The sequence below is a fragment of the Podarcis vaucheri genome (assembly GCF_965113315.1).
Source record: "Podarcis vaucheri genome assembly, chromosome: 2".
Lineage (NCBI taxonomy): Eukaryota > Metazoa > Chordata > Lepidosauria > Squamata > Lacertidae > Podarcis > Podarcis vaucheri.
In genome coordinates, this window is record NC_138760.1 from 72,794,261 (window position 1) to 72,810,739 (window position 16,479).

The 16,479-nt window shown below is 43.9% G+C and overlaps 1 protein-coding gene and 1 long non-coding RNA gene across 6 annotated transcripts in view; both read left to right on the forward strand.

Annotated features, from left to right (window-relative positions):
- HRH2 (histamine receptor H2) overlaps positions 1 to 13,090 on the forward strand; it is a 32,772-nt gene extending 19,682 nt beyond the window's left edge. For 2 of the 5 annotated variants that reach the window (XM_082214453.1, XM_082214454.1), the window contains exon 3: positions 12,395 to 13,090. In XM_082214453.1, the coding sequence (XP_082070579.1) occupies positions 12,395 to 12,581 (187 nt within the window). In that variant the 3' untranslated portion in view covers positions 12,582 to 13,090. Of the gene's footprint in view, positions 1 to 4,137; positions 4,265 to 5,449; positions 5,603 to 12,394 lie in introns of those variants that run through there. The other 3 variants (XM_082214456.1, XM_082214455.1, XM_082214457.1) reach the window with 3 other exon arrangements.
- Positions 1 to 16,479, forward strand: part of LOC309527102 — a 346,237-nt gene that overhangs the window by 97,765 nt on the left and 231,993 nt on the right. The gene's annotated exons all lie outside the window — the stretch shown is intronic.

The following is a 16,479-nucleotide window of genomic DNA, read 5'->3' on the forward strand; positions in this document are numbered from 1 at the left end:
AGTCTCCAATAGCTTTGTTTAGTCTCTGATAGCCATTTATTTTTGTCATTTTGGAAGCAATGCAGAGGATTGTGTGCCTTGATTTTCGTTGTTGTTGTTGTTCATACAAAAAATAGGCAGAGATGAAATTGGGTCAGTCCACTCCCCTGGAAAGGTACCAATGTATCTCAAAATCAGAGCCTCCTGTCATGAACATTTGGTACTTTCAGTTCTACATTGTTTCGGTTGTGCAGTGGAATGAGTAAAGAACATTCCTAGTTCACTAGGTGGAGGGGATTTGTTCTTCTGAAGAGACTAGAAAGTGTGATATGCACATACAGTAGCTAAGTGGATGTTTGAGATAAGCAGGAACAAATTTGCGAAGGTTCCAAATGTAAGATGCAGGAAGAAGAAGCAGGGTAATCATTGCCAGAAGAATTTAGGTAGGTCTGATTAAACTGGTTATAAGGATTTACACTCCTAAAGGCCAAAGAAAATAGGAGTGCGGGTATGTAGTATAATTTCATTGCGTCCTATAAGCAATTCTGACTTTCACCTCCTTCCAAAGCTTTGATCTGATCCCATGGCTGCAACTTGATAAGCAGCAAGGAAACTTTCCATCTGGCAGATAGCACTTACTTTCACTGCCATGGCTCCAGGAAGTTCCAACAAAGGGTTGATTCTTTTGTTTTATCACAGCTGACCCTGGGATAAGGTAGTGAGGCAAAAGGATTTATCAACAGCAATGGTACACCTGGGTGCCAACAGCTAGGACTGGTGCTGCTGCCTCGTCATATGTTACAATGAAAATGTCTCCAAAGCACAGATTTGTGGCACAATTGTGTCATTTTCAGATGCAATAGCACCGAGAGATTTTATCTGCTGCTCTTTAGAAACCATGATGAATCACTCTGATTCCTTAACAGTTTTTTAAATGATGGCAAGGGCAAACTTTAAATATATGGGCTTCTGTTCCATGATGTATTTCTGTTCCAAAAGTTTTGTTCAGGTTACTACGGACTGTGGTTCACCTGATGGTTCAACCACTCAGCACTTTAATGGAGAGAGAATGATTCTTATGCATATGTGTGATCTGCATAATCAGGACTAGCAGGACATAGCTGACTTCCCAGAGTAAGCAAAAGGTTGTTGAGGGTAGTTTTCAGTGCTGGATTTTGGGTGGTACAGACAGCTCCTCTGCACAAGGCACCAAGCCGAGAGGACATGAAAGAACAGCAACAACATAAAAAACAGCCCTATATTTATATGGGTAAAAAAGAAAAGGGACCCCTGACCATTAGGTCCAGTCGTGACCGACTCTGGGTTTGCGGCGCTCATCTTGCTTTATTGGCCAAGGGAGCCGGTGTACAGCTTCCGGGTCATGTGGCCAGCATGACTAAGCCACTTCTGGTGAACCAGAGCAGCGCACGGAAACGGCGTTTACCTTCCCGCCGGAACAGTACCTATATATTTACTTGCACTTTGGCACGCTTTCAAACTGCTAGGTTGGCAGGAGCAGGGACCGAGAAACGGGATTCAAACCTCCGACCTTCTGATCGGCAAGTCCTAGGCTCTGTGGTTTAACCCACAGCACCACCCACGTCCCAATTTATATGGGTACCTATTCAATTATTGTGAAAATAATAAATATTGGGGGGGGACCAAATTTTGCCCTCATTCAGGGCGCCATATTACCAAAGTCTGCCCCGGTGGTTGTCTCTCTAGCTTTGTGTTATGCTATGCATCCTCCATGACAGCCATTTTGTGACTGACATTCCTAACACTCCCTCAAAATTTGAAATATGCCCACTAGTCAGTTGCACAAACCTACATTTCTGGTATGCACTTGAATCTGTACCGCAAAATACTGAGTCTGGAGGTGAGCTGAATACATGTTGGAGCTCCCTGTGGCTGTCATTTAAGCATTTAACAGCATACGTTTAACAGCCTATGAATGTCTACTTGGAAGTAAATCCCACTGAGTTCAATAGGACTTACTCCCAAGTATGATTCCAGCCTAAATAAGTGGCTCAATTTGCAGAGTAAGTAATGTAAAAGTAAACGAGCTCCACTCACTGAATCAGCTTGGTTCAGCAGAGTAATTTTGATAACATGAGTACTTTGTGTAAATTAGAAAACTCCTTTTTTGAGAAAACTCTCCCTGTTGGTGCAGACGATGCATTTCTGCAAATCAGGCCCATTAGTTACTGCCATCTTCTAAATCAAAGCAACAGCTTCATTCTGAAACTCTTCGTAAGCAGCACTTTCTCAGTTTTTCCTCTGCAATAAGAAACCACCAGAGAATAAAGGAGTCCAGGAAATGGGAAGTGAAAGTGGACATGGAGAGAGTTCATTGAGGAAATGCTGGATTCACTGGAATAGTTTAATACAGTAAGCAGCAGAGGTGACTGGGAGAAGCAGCTTATGGCTGGAAGCTAAAATGACACCAATTCCTATTGAAACAAAAGGCAAACAGCATAGGTAATTTGTCACCAAGGCCTGATCTGTAGAAGTATTTCAATATCAAATAGGTTTTTTATAGGATGTCCAACAGTCCAGGCAGAAATTAGACCAAGGACAGGCTTTATTGTCGAAAATAAAAGAGCATTTACTTTGTCTGAATGTTCCCTGCAACATACTTAGGCAATCCAGTTCAGAGCTCTCCATTCTCTACAATGGAGTCACCTTGTCTTTGATACCTGAAATGCTGCCACACGACTTGCAGCCAGGCCCCAGTCACATGTAAGTGTAAAAGCCAATGCTTCCATGTAGGTTTTAGGTTGGCTGGGATCTGCTTAATAGAGCATGTTACTCTGGAGTTATGTGAGCTACACTGGCTTCTAGTTTGTTTCCAAATGCAATTTCAATTGCTGGTGACTGTAGAGCTCTAAATGGTTGGTTATATGAATGGCCTTTTTGGTGGACTCTTCTTCATTGGAGGTTCCTAAGCAAAGGTTGGATGGTCATCAGTCAGGGATTCCTTAGTTGTGACTCCTGGTTGGACTAGATAACCCTTGGGTCCCTTCCAACTCTATAATTCTAAGTCTGTCGGCCTTGTTGTCTTTGTGCTCAAAGGCTCTGTCATCTGAGACACAGTACAGGGTCTTCTCAACAAGGGCCTTCTCATTCCACCAAGTCTGTAGATTGCTTTTACCTGGGACACCAATTTGGTTCTCTTTCCTTTAGCCTTTGGGCAAATGTTCACGACATACCTCTTTTTCACCAGGCTTTTGCATTGCACCCTGCTGCTACAACTAGTTTTTAGCATTTTTTTTTAAAAAAAACTCTCAGTTCTTTTGTATGTTTTACTGTGGTATTATTGTGATTTCCTATGCATTTGTTTTTCATTATGCTGCAAGCTGACCTGGGGACTCTTGTCCCCGAAAGGTGAGGTATCAGTCTTCCAAATAAATAAACAACCACTACCATTTCCGTGATGGCAGCATCTCAAAGGAGCATCACAGAAATCTCAGCAGCCATATTAATGCTACTCATGTCAGTTCACACAGATAGCAAGTCCGCATGAGTCAAGGCTGGAGGTGTCACACACACTCTTCCTGGGGTGACCCTGGTAAGCCCACCTTGTGTATATGGCACCAGCACTCATTCTTTGTCTCATTGAATGAACCTGTTTGAAGGGGGGGAATTTGTGCTGAGCAACATGATTAATTAGAGGTACTCACCTCAGCATAGGCATGCCTGTCAACTGTCCCAGAAAAACCAGGACATTCCAATTCCCCCTGCAAGAATACAGCCATATTGGGCATCTTGCTCTTGTGCAATTTTGGGCCCCCCCAAAAGCGATCTCACACAGGGCCCCCAAACACGTGTTTTTGGGCACTGTACCCCCAAATAGCTCTTTTTTCAGGTCCACGATCTCACATGCATCATGTGACTCATGTGGGATTTCGGACCAGGAAGATGGTACCCTGGATTTGGGCCAAGTCATGTTGGAGGATATGCATAGGGTATTATGAACAGAGTGGCCACTTACATACTGCAAAAAAGAGGACAAATGAGGGCATATATTTGCATTAAAATTCATATGTTAATTTATATTTATAGCTATGAATTGAAGAATGAGTATTATAATTTAAATAGAAATACAACGGTAGGGAAGATTGTAACCAACTGACTCTGATGAGGGGCAACTTCAAGGCCCCTCCTGCTCTTCCTTCTTAGGGTTCTTCGACGGCCCAGCCTTTCAGATAGAGGATGCATTCAAGCAGAGGACTGTCCTCTGTAATATACAACATATGACCACCCTAATGATTAAAGTTATAGGGTGAGTAATCTTGAGAATATAAACACTGAGATCCTAGAGTAAAACAAGAAATGCACATTCTTGCTTTGTTCCAGAAGGCATTCTGATCTGTGCTTATATTTATTCTTCTTGAGATGGTATATTTTGAAGTCAAATATACTAATCTGTATTATATTAAGAAGCAAAACTAGACTCCTGTCTGAGGTGAATTTCAGATCAGATTTTGAACCATTTTTCCACCAGAAAGTTCCACACCCTTTTTCAGTATTGTTTTTACTTTACAGCAGAGGTTTCCAAACTGTGGTCTGTTGACAAGTTGCATCCAGGTGTTCCATGGCAAGCCTGTAAGATCACAACTAAAAATAATACAGCACATTATGATTGCTGCAGCAGACAGAAAAATAATTAAGTTGTCCACCAACCTTCAGTAGTTTTCAAGTGGACACTGGGTGGGAAAGTTTGAGTACTACTACTTTAGACAGACCAACTGCACATTCCCTTACCAACTGACAAGGAACTACATGTGACAGAAGCAGACTGATGGGAATCTAAATTTAAAACAACAAGCTAGCATCAGTGTGTGGGGGTGGTGGTAGGGAGCTGAACCATCCCTCTGGTTATACATGTTCCCCAGTAACAACTGCAGCACAGTTGTTTCCTCCCACCCCCAGCCAAGCTCCAAAACCAGACATGACAACTGGTGGGAGAAAAAGTGGTTGGAGCATAGCAGCTTGAGGGGGGGAAGTGGGGGTGTGGGGGTTAAGTCCTACCAGCCACGTCCAACCAAGCTGTGCTTTCGATCCCAAGAACCAACCCGTTTCTATAATTCGGCAAGACCTCAGCTGGGTCTTGTCCCTTTCATGTTTACATTGATCCTGGAGGTGATCTGCAGGTTGCTGCTTGGACCTGTCAAATATGAGGAGAAATATGCTCATTTTCCCTGCAGAGGTAACTGCATTACCGGTCACAAATGAGACTGCTTTGAATTGTAATTCTGGTTTTCCTTGCCTGTTCATCTCGGAACTGGAGCATAACATAAACCAGAGCACATGGAACACAGTGTGTTATCGTGCAGCCAAGTAACAGGATAATAATAGTCTGAATCGCGCATATATATATATATATATTTAATTCTCAGCATATTGTTGTCTTGTGTCACTGACAAATCTTTCTTTCTCTTTCTCTCTCTCTCTTTAACCTTTTCAGCCCTGGGCCTTTTCCCTAAAGTGCACACAGGCCAGGCCAGGCCGTTAACAGTGGTCACTGTGACATAGCTCTCACTGTCCTCTTCCAAAAAACCATTGAGGACAGAAGGACAAAGTTAGATTTTCCGCTGGGGGAAGCTTAAAATCGGGGGCACTTGGGTGAGTACAAGGGGTGTCGCATCTAGAAAGGGATAAAGCTGTTTTGCATAGCCCAATTGAATCTCCTTCCTTCTACGGCCAACAGGAATCCCTGGGTTAGGTAGGGTTGCCTCTTTTCCCCAGAGAGACATTCCTTCCGTTTATAAACAGCGGCCAGGCATCTCCATGCTAGGGAAAAACGGCACAGCTTATGCGATCTCTGTCCATTGCACAGCTGCTAAAAGGTACAGAACCTCTGTTGAGAAAACAGCAGTGACAGCCCTACCCCAGATTGGCTCGCAGGCAGGAATGGAGCCACCCCATTTCTTTCCAGTTCAGGCAGATACAACACCGTCCCACGTTTCCTGTCCCTGTAGCTGCTTCCAGGGAGTGTTTGTCATGAGATCGGTGCAGGTTTTCTGCAGCATCCCCACAACATAGTTGGCACTGAAGTATATGCCTTCTACCACTTATCATGATAGCTAAATCTCAAAGTAGTTTACAAAGATAGAAATAAATCAACATGGTTGCAGAGCTGAGTTGTGGAATTCTGCCTGGGTCAGAGGAATGTGCCACAGCGTAGGCACCGGCAGATATTCCTGTCGACCTCCCCGCGTCTCCACTCTGCTGATAAGCAGGCGAGGTCCCGGCGATTCATCTCAGATGTGTGAGAGGAACACACCGTTCTTTCTCTCCCCTTTGGTTGCCCCCAGGAGGGGAAAGAAGCAGACAGAAAACTATTTACATCTTTTATTTCTGTCTCTCATATCAGTACAGAGAAACACGTCTGCACTCGACAACAGCAAGAAGAAACTCCACCCATGTACTTCCAGTACGGGTCATATGACACACACACTGAGCTAACATCCGGTGCTCAGTACAGAATGGACTGCCCCTTTGTTTCCATGGCAACAGTCACAAACATCCTGTCTGGCTTTCCAGCCACAAGCAGCTGACTGAGCTGCTGGAGCCTTTGCTTGCTGCAGCATTGGTGCTTTATGGTAACAGGGTCTGTGGGTAGGAGGAGGGATCTTGAGATGAGGCCTAAGAGAAGAGTTAAAGGCAGACAGGCCTAGTATTGTCATTAGTGCTTGAGTAGGAATGACTAATGTTGATTTCTTAAGAATGGCCCACTGTCCATCTCTACAAATAACTGTCTGGCTGAGTTACTGGAATAGGCCCCCAAAATGACATCCCAGTATTTCTCTTGCTTCACATTCTGGTCTCCCTTTGGATTTTCCCCTGAATAACCTTCAGGAACTTCCCCTAGGTTCCAGTAACATTCAGTCAGCTGCTTACTCATTTCTCACAGGACATATGAGATATGACCATTTTCTCCAAGTTTCTGATACTAATAAAATGAAAATAGCATCACATGTTTTCATGAGGAGAAAGAATGTTGCTATGCCCCCAAGGCAGTGGTTCTCAACCTGTGGCTCCCCAGATGTTGTTGGACTACAACTCCCATCACCCCTAGCTAGCATGGTCAGAGCTCGGGGATGATTGGAGTTGTAGTCCAACAACATCAGGGACCCACAGGTTGAGAACCACTGCCCTAAGGGGAGCATTAGGCCCATGTTTCCATCATAATGGTGGGAGAATGAGGGGTGCAGAAGGAATTTGAAAGGCTGGATGGTCATGAGTGCTTAACCCTTTCTGCATCAGTCCCCAGTTCTTTCCAACATTGTAAAACGAGTTTTTCCCAACCATAAACAAACACGTCTTGAGCAGCAGATAGAGAAAGCAGCCTGCCCATGCAAGAACCCCTTGCTGTTGTGTTCATAATGTATTGTCATCGTAACAATTGCAGAAATAAATAACACATAGTTCTGCCCTGTGGTACTGACTAAACAAAATGAGGAATCTGCTTTCGTTGGGCTTATCTACAGTTCCTCTTGTCCCGCTGCTTCCCCAGGGGGAACTGCTCTTTTGCACTCAATCAGAGCAAAGGGAAATTCAGGTTTTCTGCAGGTTGCCATTTGTTCCGATTTAGAGCTAAAGAGGTATTCCTTGGGAAAGAAGCGGTGTGATGGGGAAACCGCTTATCCTGGGATTTCTTAGCACAGGGCAAGCAGAAGTGTGGATAAGCCCGTTGACTGGCAAGTCTCACTCACTAACGGATTTTGAAACAACTTACGTTAAAAAACAATGTATATTTTCCTGTCACATATTACAGTACATCATAAGGAAGCACCCCTAAGATGCAGGCTAAATCATGTAAGGATTTGAGAGCAAGGGCAGAACCGACACAAAATTGTTAAGATGCTTGAACAGGCAGTGTCACCGCCGTCGTCACATTCCCTGTACTTTCTCTGCAAAGCAAAGAGTGAGATAATAGAAAGCCTATCACAGGTCACATTGCCAAGGAGAAATTTTATCACTCTGTTTCAGCATGTACAGGATGTGATAGAACAGCACAGCATGTAACTTAGTGAGAAAGACCCGCTCTCTCATTTGGATGTGTTTCCCCTACATGTGATAGTCCTTGTGGGGCTTTTAGTTTGCAAGATAGCCTGCTCATTGCAAGGTAGGTATATGTAAACACATGTATAAATACACTGAAACAGTCACACATATGCTTTTGTCTTGCCTTTGAAATCATTTCAAGGCAGTTTGCAAGTCCAGTTTAAAATAAATAAATAAACAAACCATATCCAAATGTCAAAAGTCACCAGAGGATTACACCCCACACAGGGCAGCTAGCGGTAGATGACCCTGTGGGGAGAGGGGATAGTCCTGCAGGAACAAGCTCTAATGCAGGCACAGGCAAACTCCGGCCCTCCAGATGTTTGGGACTACAATTCCCATCATCCCTAGCTAACAGGACCAGTGCTCAGGGATTATGGTAATTGCAGGCCCAAACATCTGGAGGGCCGTAGTTTGCCTATGCCTGCTCTAATGCCTTCTATGCCTACTGTTAGCTAGGAAGAAACCATACTGTGAAATTTCCACCTGAGCAACTGCTTTCTGTTGACTTCACAGTTGCCTTTCCAAGTGTTGCTGTTCTTTTTTATTATTATTTCTGCCAGTTCTTATGGGTGTCCCAGAGGTGGCTGCATGTCAGTAGCTGCCTTTTTGAAGATTCCATCATTTACATACTTTTTCCACAAACCCATTTCAGCTATCCAAGAATGCAAATGACTTCCGTTTTCAGCAAGCATTCCTAGTGTGGCAGGCATTGCATTGTTATTTAACCCCCCTTACATGTTTTTGACCCACAGTGTTGATGGAAAGTGAATCTAAGGACGTAATCCACATGTCCCTTTTGACCCACATTTTCCAGACACAGGTCCTCACTTTAAAGCTCCACGTTGGAACACTCTTTTTTTTTCCCCTATGCCCCAGAGTTTTCCCCATGAAAGCCCACTCTTTCAAGCTGAAGGGCAACAAACAGTAATTTGGGTTTTTCATAGATTGCCGCTTGCTCCGATCCAGCTTTAAAGAGCGGGTTTTCACAGGGAGAGCTCTTGAATGAAAAAGGCGGGGAGCTTGGTCCCAGATCTTTAAAGTGGCTGGAAAGCGAGGACGTGGAAGGGTAAGCATGGATAAGCCCTGAGTCATACATGGAAAGTCAGACTTTGAGATTATTTGTCATGAGTCTGGAAAACCTGGGCAGGGCTTAGCAAAGTAAGGACAGAATCACCTCTGCATACCGTCCCACGACCCTCTCTTGCTGATAACATGTCTCAGCTTTATTGACTGTGTCACAAGAAGGGGGAAAAACCTAGAGGTCACCTGACTGCCAAAAGGCAGATACAATTGTTGTGCTGGCTCCACACAGCACACTTATAACCTTGCACAAGATCACAGGCAAACAGCCGGATGGAGACTTGAAGCAGCACTGCCCACAAGCAGCTGCTCCTGGCGGATTTACAAGCTAGGAAGTGCAATCAACTCACCTCTTCAGGTTTGAAATGAGATTTTGCTGCAAGTGTCTCTTGGCCCCGTGGTAGTGATGTGACAGTCAGTGACCCTTGAGTGCATCCATCTCAGAAGCCTAAAAGCAGCAGGATGGCAGGGGCACTTGAGTGGTGCCTTTTGAATAAAGATGAGGGCCAGGCCTGGCTGAAAGAGGAAAAGGAAGAGCTTTTGTGCTTGACCAAGCTGACTGATAGGCATGTAATTGAGCATGTCACTGACAAACCTCATCCCTGAGGCCTGCTCAGATCTCTCACTCGGAGCATTAACCTTCTTTTCTTATTAAAACCTTTCATGTTGGCCAAATGGCCAGATGAGAACTTCTCAAGTAGTTCGGCTGACATCTAACTCTAGATTGCTCTCAAGGTCTTTCCAGGTTGTTGATCCCAGGGAAGAAAGATTACAGATACATTCTGCTTCGCATCAGTGGATCTATCCCATTGACAGGGAAACAGAAGACGATAGCTTAATAGTACAACATCTGTCTAACACATATGTTCATGTTACTATGCAGCCTAAACACTTTATAGAAAAGCAGAGAAATGGAGTTGAAAACTGAAAGTAAACCCTTCAAACAGTTTGAGCAGGCCACTGTTGCATTTTGGCCTGCAGGAAATTCATATGAGCCGGTGGCCTCCACAAGAGCACTTTGATAACCCAGTGCCACAAGAATGTTTGATGCCTCTGTGAGGACGACCCATGCAAAGGGACTGATCAAGATGCCCCAGAGCAACTACATGAGGGCTGTGCTCACCTTGCTGCCATTTGTGCAACTGTGGTGGCTGAGCAAGGGATACCATACTTTGTGGGAATCCTGGCAGATATATGCGCAGCTTCCATGTGAATGTGCTGTTTTATCCAGATGACAACTCCATGTGAGCGTCTTTGAGTCAGAAGCTTTGTGGTAAATCACTCTCAGAGAGGGGCTGCAGACTAGTTTGAACTTGCCCTGCAAAGATATTTCTGTTACAAACCCATCAGCCAGAGAACCTCAGCTAAAATTCAAGCTATGGTTGTGTATGCATGACATTTCCCTTGTGCTAGCAAGGATGGCAGGCTCCAGGCCTGTAGGGATGCCAGCAAAACTCCCCTGTAAGTGAACTTTGGAGGCTCATAATGCTCAGCTCTGAGAAGAGGCCGACATCACATCCCTGAATTCTTCCTGGCTCGGTTTAAAATATGAGGCAGAAAAGAATTACTTGCTTACATACTCTCTCCTGCCCAAGCAGCAACTCACTTCTCAACTGCCCCCATCCCCAGTTCCCTTTAACTGGCATTTAAGGATTCCAGACATGGTGAGAAGGAGGGAGGTTGGGCCCTTTTAAATGTGGTTTAAAAGGAATGGGGCAGGGGTTGGGGACTTTAAAAGTATGCATCCCTGGCCAAATCTGGCCTGAACTGGAAATAAACCAAGTCATTCCCACAGAAACAGAGGTCAATCCAATGGGGGGGGGTTAAAATGAATATGTTAGGGAAGGAATGGGAAAGATCATGCTACATGTCACACTGCAGTTTGTCTCTTTTAAAGGGACATGCATATTGTTCATAGAATCATAAAAACTGTAGAGTTGGAAGGGACCCTGAGGACCATCTAGTCCAGCCCCCTGCAATTCAGGAATCCTGCCCACAACTGTCCCTGGGTGGGACTGAACCACCAACCTTCCAGTTAACAGACAAGACATACTGAGCCACTGAAATGAATACTTTTGCTTCTAGTTGTCCCCTCCCCACATGTAGCAATGAAAGTTGGGGGTGGGGTGGCTTTTCAGGCATCTACCTCTTCTTCTTGGTTTCCTTTTTCTTAATGTTTCATTTCCTCTACTGAAATATTTTCTGCAGACCACATACAGCTCATTGCATCTGTGAGGCTTTCTTCTTCATCATATACAGTATCATTTCCCTTTTGCCGTTTTCTCCTGTGGTTTCAAAATACATCCAGCTGCTACTCTTAAAGGCACATTTGCCTTTTGATCAAGTAATCTCCAAGACAATTGTTCTTCTCCACACGTCTGTTGCAAGACAACTGGCAGTTGGAACAGAGTTCTTCAGCCAGGCAGAGGGAAGCAAGCCTCCTACAGCTGCTTGTTCCCTGGCCTATGTCTGTGGCCAGTCTGGTCTTCCCATTGCCATGGTCTTCTTTCTGGTACAGCCTCACGCTGGAACTTGTTCCCCTTGCCCATCTCCATTTTATGCATTATATTTGGTTTAATGGGCAGGTCTCAGTTGTTTTTTTTAAACCCAATCTAGAGCAGCTCTGATAATTCTGGGATTTGACCATTTAAAGCCACCGTCCTATTCACACAGACCTGATAGTAAGTCCCATTGAACTCAGGGGGACCTCTGAGCAGAGCTGTGTAGGAATGCACTGTAAATGTGCCTTTGGATCATCATCCTCGACGGCAGCATTCACATCGTCTCAGTACAGTAGATGAATAGGTAGTTAAATGCTTTTATGCTTATAATACATGGCTTAGATTTACTGCATGCCATTCTGTCTCAAACAGCACTATAATCTGTGGCTTATGCACATTCTTCATAGGTCACTTCCAGATAGTAAATCGAAACTGATTTCTGACATCTCTCCATTTGTAAGCTACACTAGTAGTTACTCATTTTCCAGCACTAAATTGTTTATCATAGAAGAACGTAACTGAGTAATTGGAGAAATGGACCCTGTATTTCCTCTCAGAATGTACATTCTTTTGATCTGTTCTGCTTTGTTGTTTTTTTGTAGCCATAAACATGTCTAGCACCATCACATAGCCTGCTGTGTACTTGGAACAAGGAAGCAGATTCTAAAAATGGGAACATTGGGGAATCATTGGGGAAATATTTAAAAGTATCTTCTAATTATCATTCTGAACTATTTTCATTGCTGTTCCCCTTGTAGGAATCTGAACCCACCATGTGATAAATCACCCTGTCCTATGCTGCCCTGCTGTCAAAGTCTCTGTTTGGCCAAAGTTCTTCCCAAGAGAGATGTGTGGAGCCCAATGTTTGATCAGCCAATGGCAAATGCAAGGAAGACAAGGCAACCTTCTGCACCCCATACAGTTATCTACTGTGTCTTCACCTGAGCCAGGACCTGCTTTCTTATGAAGTTGGATGTAGAGAATTATGACTCAAGGTAGCTCAAAGATTGCTTGAAGGTTGTTGCATCGGGTGCACCATCTCAGTCTTCTCAAGATGGTTCGATAGGGGGCTTACTATGCAGGGACTTCGATTTCCCTGAAAGACTCTTGACTATAAATGTGGTGTGAATCCAGAAGTACTTGGAGATGCGTGACTGTACATACCTATAGGATTATCTGTCCACATCTAGGACAGGAAATAACTGTGGCTTGGGAGGAAGTGACAAAAAGGAAGGACTTCGTACTTTTTGGTATGGTCATTATACTCCAAGGCATTTATTGCCCTGTTAGCCTATAAATGTCATATTTATGCCCTCGGGATATTTCTTGCATTGACAGTATTCAATATGGAGTCATCTTGCATTTTCAACATAGTTTGTGGTTTCCAAAACATCTGATAAAGTGCATTTGACAAATGTTTTGAATATTTAATAAATGTTAGCTTCAGGATTCAACAGTGTTTGGTTTCTATTTATCAAGTTTTCACTTTGGTCTTCAATGTATTTCTATTCAAAAACAGTAGGGAAAAAGAAAGAGAGAAAGAAAGAAACAACAGAGAAGGTATTTTGCTTAAATATTAAGTGGCATTTCACCTTTTAATGTTTCATGATAGGATGACATACACTTTGCACCCAGATACTTTTGAATGGTAGAGTGTGAAGGCATTTTTGGGGTGGAATGGGGATGCTGGTGTCAATGGGATGCCATTTTCAAAGATAAAAAAAATTCTACTAAAATATCTGCAATGAGTATGAGTTGCTCGTGCGTAAGTTGCCGCCTCTCCTGGCTATGTTGCCTGGTTAAACCTTTCTGTCTGGACAGCCCTTCACTTCATGGCTGCCTCAGTCGCTAGCAGAATCTTTCAGTGGGCGTTTCTTAAACCTTTTCCAGCATAAAAGCTGTTTGACGCCAAGTCTCCTCCTACTCTCCCTGCGCGGAAGTCTTCTGCGCAGGGAGGGTGTGGGTAGCGGAGGACCCGTGCTCTCCCCGCTGGTGAAGAGTCCTGGAGCCCTCTCGCCGATTCCCCCATCTGCCCCCCTTTATCCCTGGTGTTGCGCTGATTTGCTTCCCCATCTGTTGAGCTGCCTCTCTCCCTGCTGGGCCCTTCTCCACCATCATTTGAGAGCCTTCCCTCCGCCTCTAGCTCCGATGTCAGTTCCCTGACAATATCCAAATAGCTATTTAACAAGCACTATTTGAAGAGCACACAAGGTGTGTGAACAAAGTATCCCATACACTTTGGAATGTGTAGGATGTGTTTAAATTTCAAATATGATTAATTAAAAAACTTCTGAAGATATGAAGAATGGAACTCTTACCCTGCTGAATGGCCACAAGGCTTTCACCCCAGAGGCCAGTTGCTCAGTGTGTGCTTTGAGGGCAGATACAGCTTGTAGCCTGCTTTCTTCCTTTCTGCTTCTGCAACCCAACAACCAGATACCCATGACCATGCCAATTTTGCATTAGATATACAGTATTAGAAACTGAGCTGCTATTGAAGCAATAGAACAGAAGAGATGGTGTTCATGGACCACTCCTACCATGTAATCTCATTCTTTTTAAAAATAATAATAATATATTTTTATTAAAGATTTATTAGTTTTCTTTGGTTGGTTGTAGTGAGAATGTAATCTCATTCTAGAGATAAGCATGGACATCGTGATAGGCTGAGGAGGAACTAGAAAATGGAGAAGGGTGCTATGTGATATGGTGGTGGTTGGGTAAATTGTCATACAGAAACAGTTTTCAAAAGGTATCTGCATAATGATAATAATGAACCATAATGACTAATCTCTGAAGAAGAATGACAGTTTCTAGTATGACTGTCAGCTCTTGAAATTTTTAAAAAGGCTGATAATAATAACAACAATAACAACAATAACAACAACAATAATAGATTTGATTTGATTTGATTTGATTTTTAGCCCACCCATCTGGCTGGGTGGTTTGCAGCATATCTAAAAACATAATAAAAATATAAACATTAAAAATCTTCCAATACAGGACTGCTTTCAGATGTCTTCTAAAAGTTGTGTAATTCTTTATCTCCTTGACATCTGATAGGGGGCGTTCCACAGGGTGGGCCCCATTACTGAGAAGGCCCTCTGCCTGGTTCCCTGTAATATTACCTCTCACAGTGAGGGAATCGCCAGAAGGCCCTCGGCGCTGGACCTCAGTGTCCGAGCAGAACAATGGGGGTGGAGATGCTCCTTCAGATATACAGGGCCAAGGTCATTTGGAGCTTTAAATGTCAGCACCAAAACTTTGAATTGTGCTCAGAAACATACTGGGAGCCAATGAAGATCCTTTAGGACCAGTGGTATATGGTCCCAGCAGCCACTCCCAGCCACCAGTCTAGCGGCTGCATTCTGGATTAGTTGTGGTTTATGAGTCACCTTCAAAGGTAGCTGTTTAATTCAAAAGATGGAGCCCAGCAATTTTGGTGGACCTGGGGGTGGACTCTGTAAAAGCTGTCCATTTGCATAATATGCCCACCAACCTAAAAATGTGATAGTGGCTGCAGCAATGTGCCTGGCTTTTCTGGCAAGAGCACAAAAAAGAGCTCTTTTATACCTCAGGTTGTTAACATAGGTCAACAACATGTTTTACTGGAGGGTCCCTCTGCATGTCAGAATTGTGATAAACAACACATTGACAGGGGGCATCTAGCAAACCTGCTATACCTGGCTTTTGACAAAGTAGGTGATTTAAAATAAGAACCCAAGGGATGAACAACACATTTCATAGACAAATTGTCAAAGAGGACCCTTTTTTTAAAAAAAAAGGAGCTGAGGAGGGAGGTGAGGTTGGGGATTTGGTGCAGAGAAACAGCAGCAAGCAGGGATGCTTACTGGTACCTCTTCCCTGCCTGTGGCCTCTGTTCCAAATCTCCTTGGAATTGGGATGGGTGGTGGGGAGCCTTTCCACCATGTGCAGAATTATGTTTGTGGCTGTAAAGCAGAGATGGGGAAACTCAGGCCAGAAGGGCCAATGGAGCACTTCAGCTCTCACTACCTGGCCCTTGGAGCTTTTTCCCAGGCCACACACCCCTCTCCTGCCACACAACTCACCTGCCCTCTTTTGCACCACCCTTGAGTGTTTGTTTGTTTTCTGAGCAGAATGAGTCCTTGAACTTCGATAATGCTTCTTGCTTGCCTGGCTGGGGAGGAATGGGGGGGGACTAATCTGCTGTACATAGGTAAGATTTGCACTCGCTGTTATGCCCACTTTTGCCTCTGGCTTTGCCTACCGCTGGCATAGGGTCCCCAGAAGGTTGTCCAGAGGGAAAGCGACCCCTGGAGTGAAAAAGGTTCCCCGTCCTGCTTTAAAGAGGGAACATTATGGTAATGGACAGCTTTCAGGTTTGGAAATCATGAGCAAAAACTTGCAATGAAAGGCTTAGCAGTGCCACCTACCTGCCAGATACATATTTTTTACTCTCCGCAAATCTGGCGCTGCTCGCTCAATATGTGAGATGCAGTATTGTGTATTTCCACAAAGGAAAACGAGACATTTCCTCATGTCTCCCAGAAACTGTAAAATTTACTGTCAATGGAACAAAAACAATTCTGATGAATCAGGAAGAGAAAGAAAGAGGATTTTGTTTTGTCAGTTCTTGGGAATGTGTTGTAAATTTTGCCATCGAACAAACCTCGAAGCTCTTTTCTACAGCGAGGCATGAGAGCTCAGATTTTATATAACCTGGTGGAATTTTTAATATGTGAGGGAATACTGCAAGGATCTCTCATATAACTACTGCAACTTTTATCTCTTTTTCTTTGCCAGGAGATTTATAGGAATTCAGTGTTTTGTTCTTCTTGGATCTCTCCAAATTCCTTTTAGC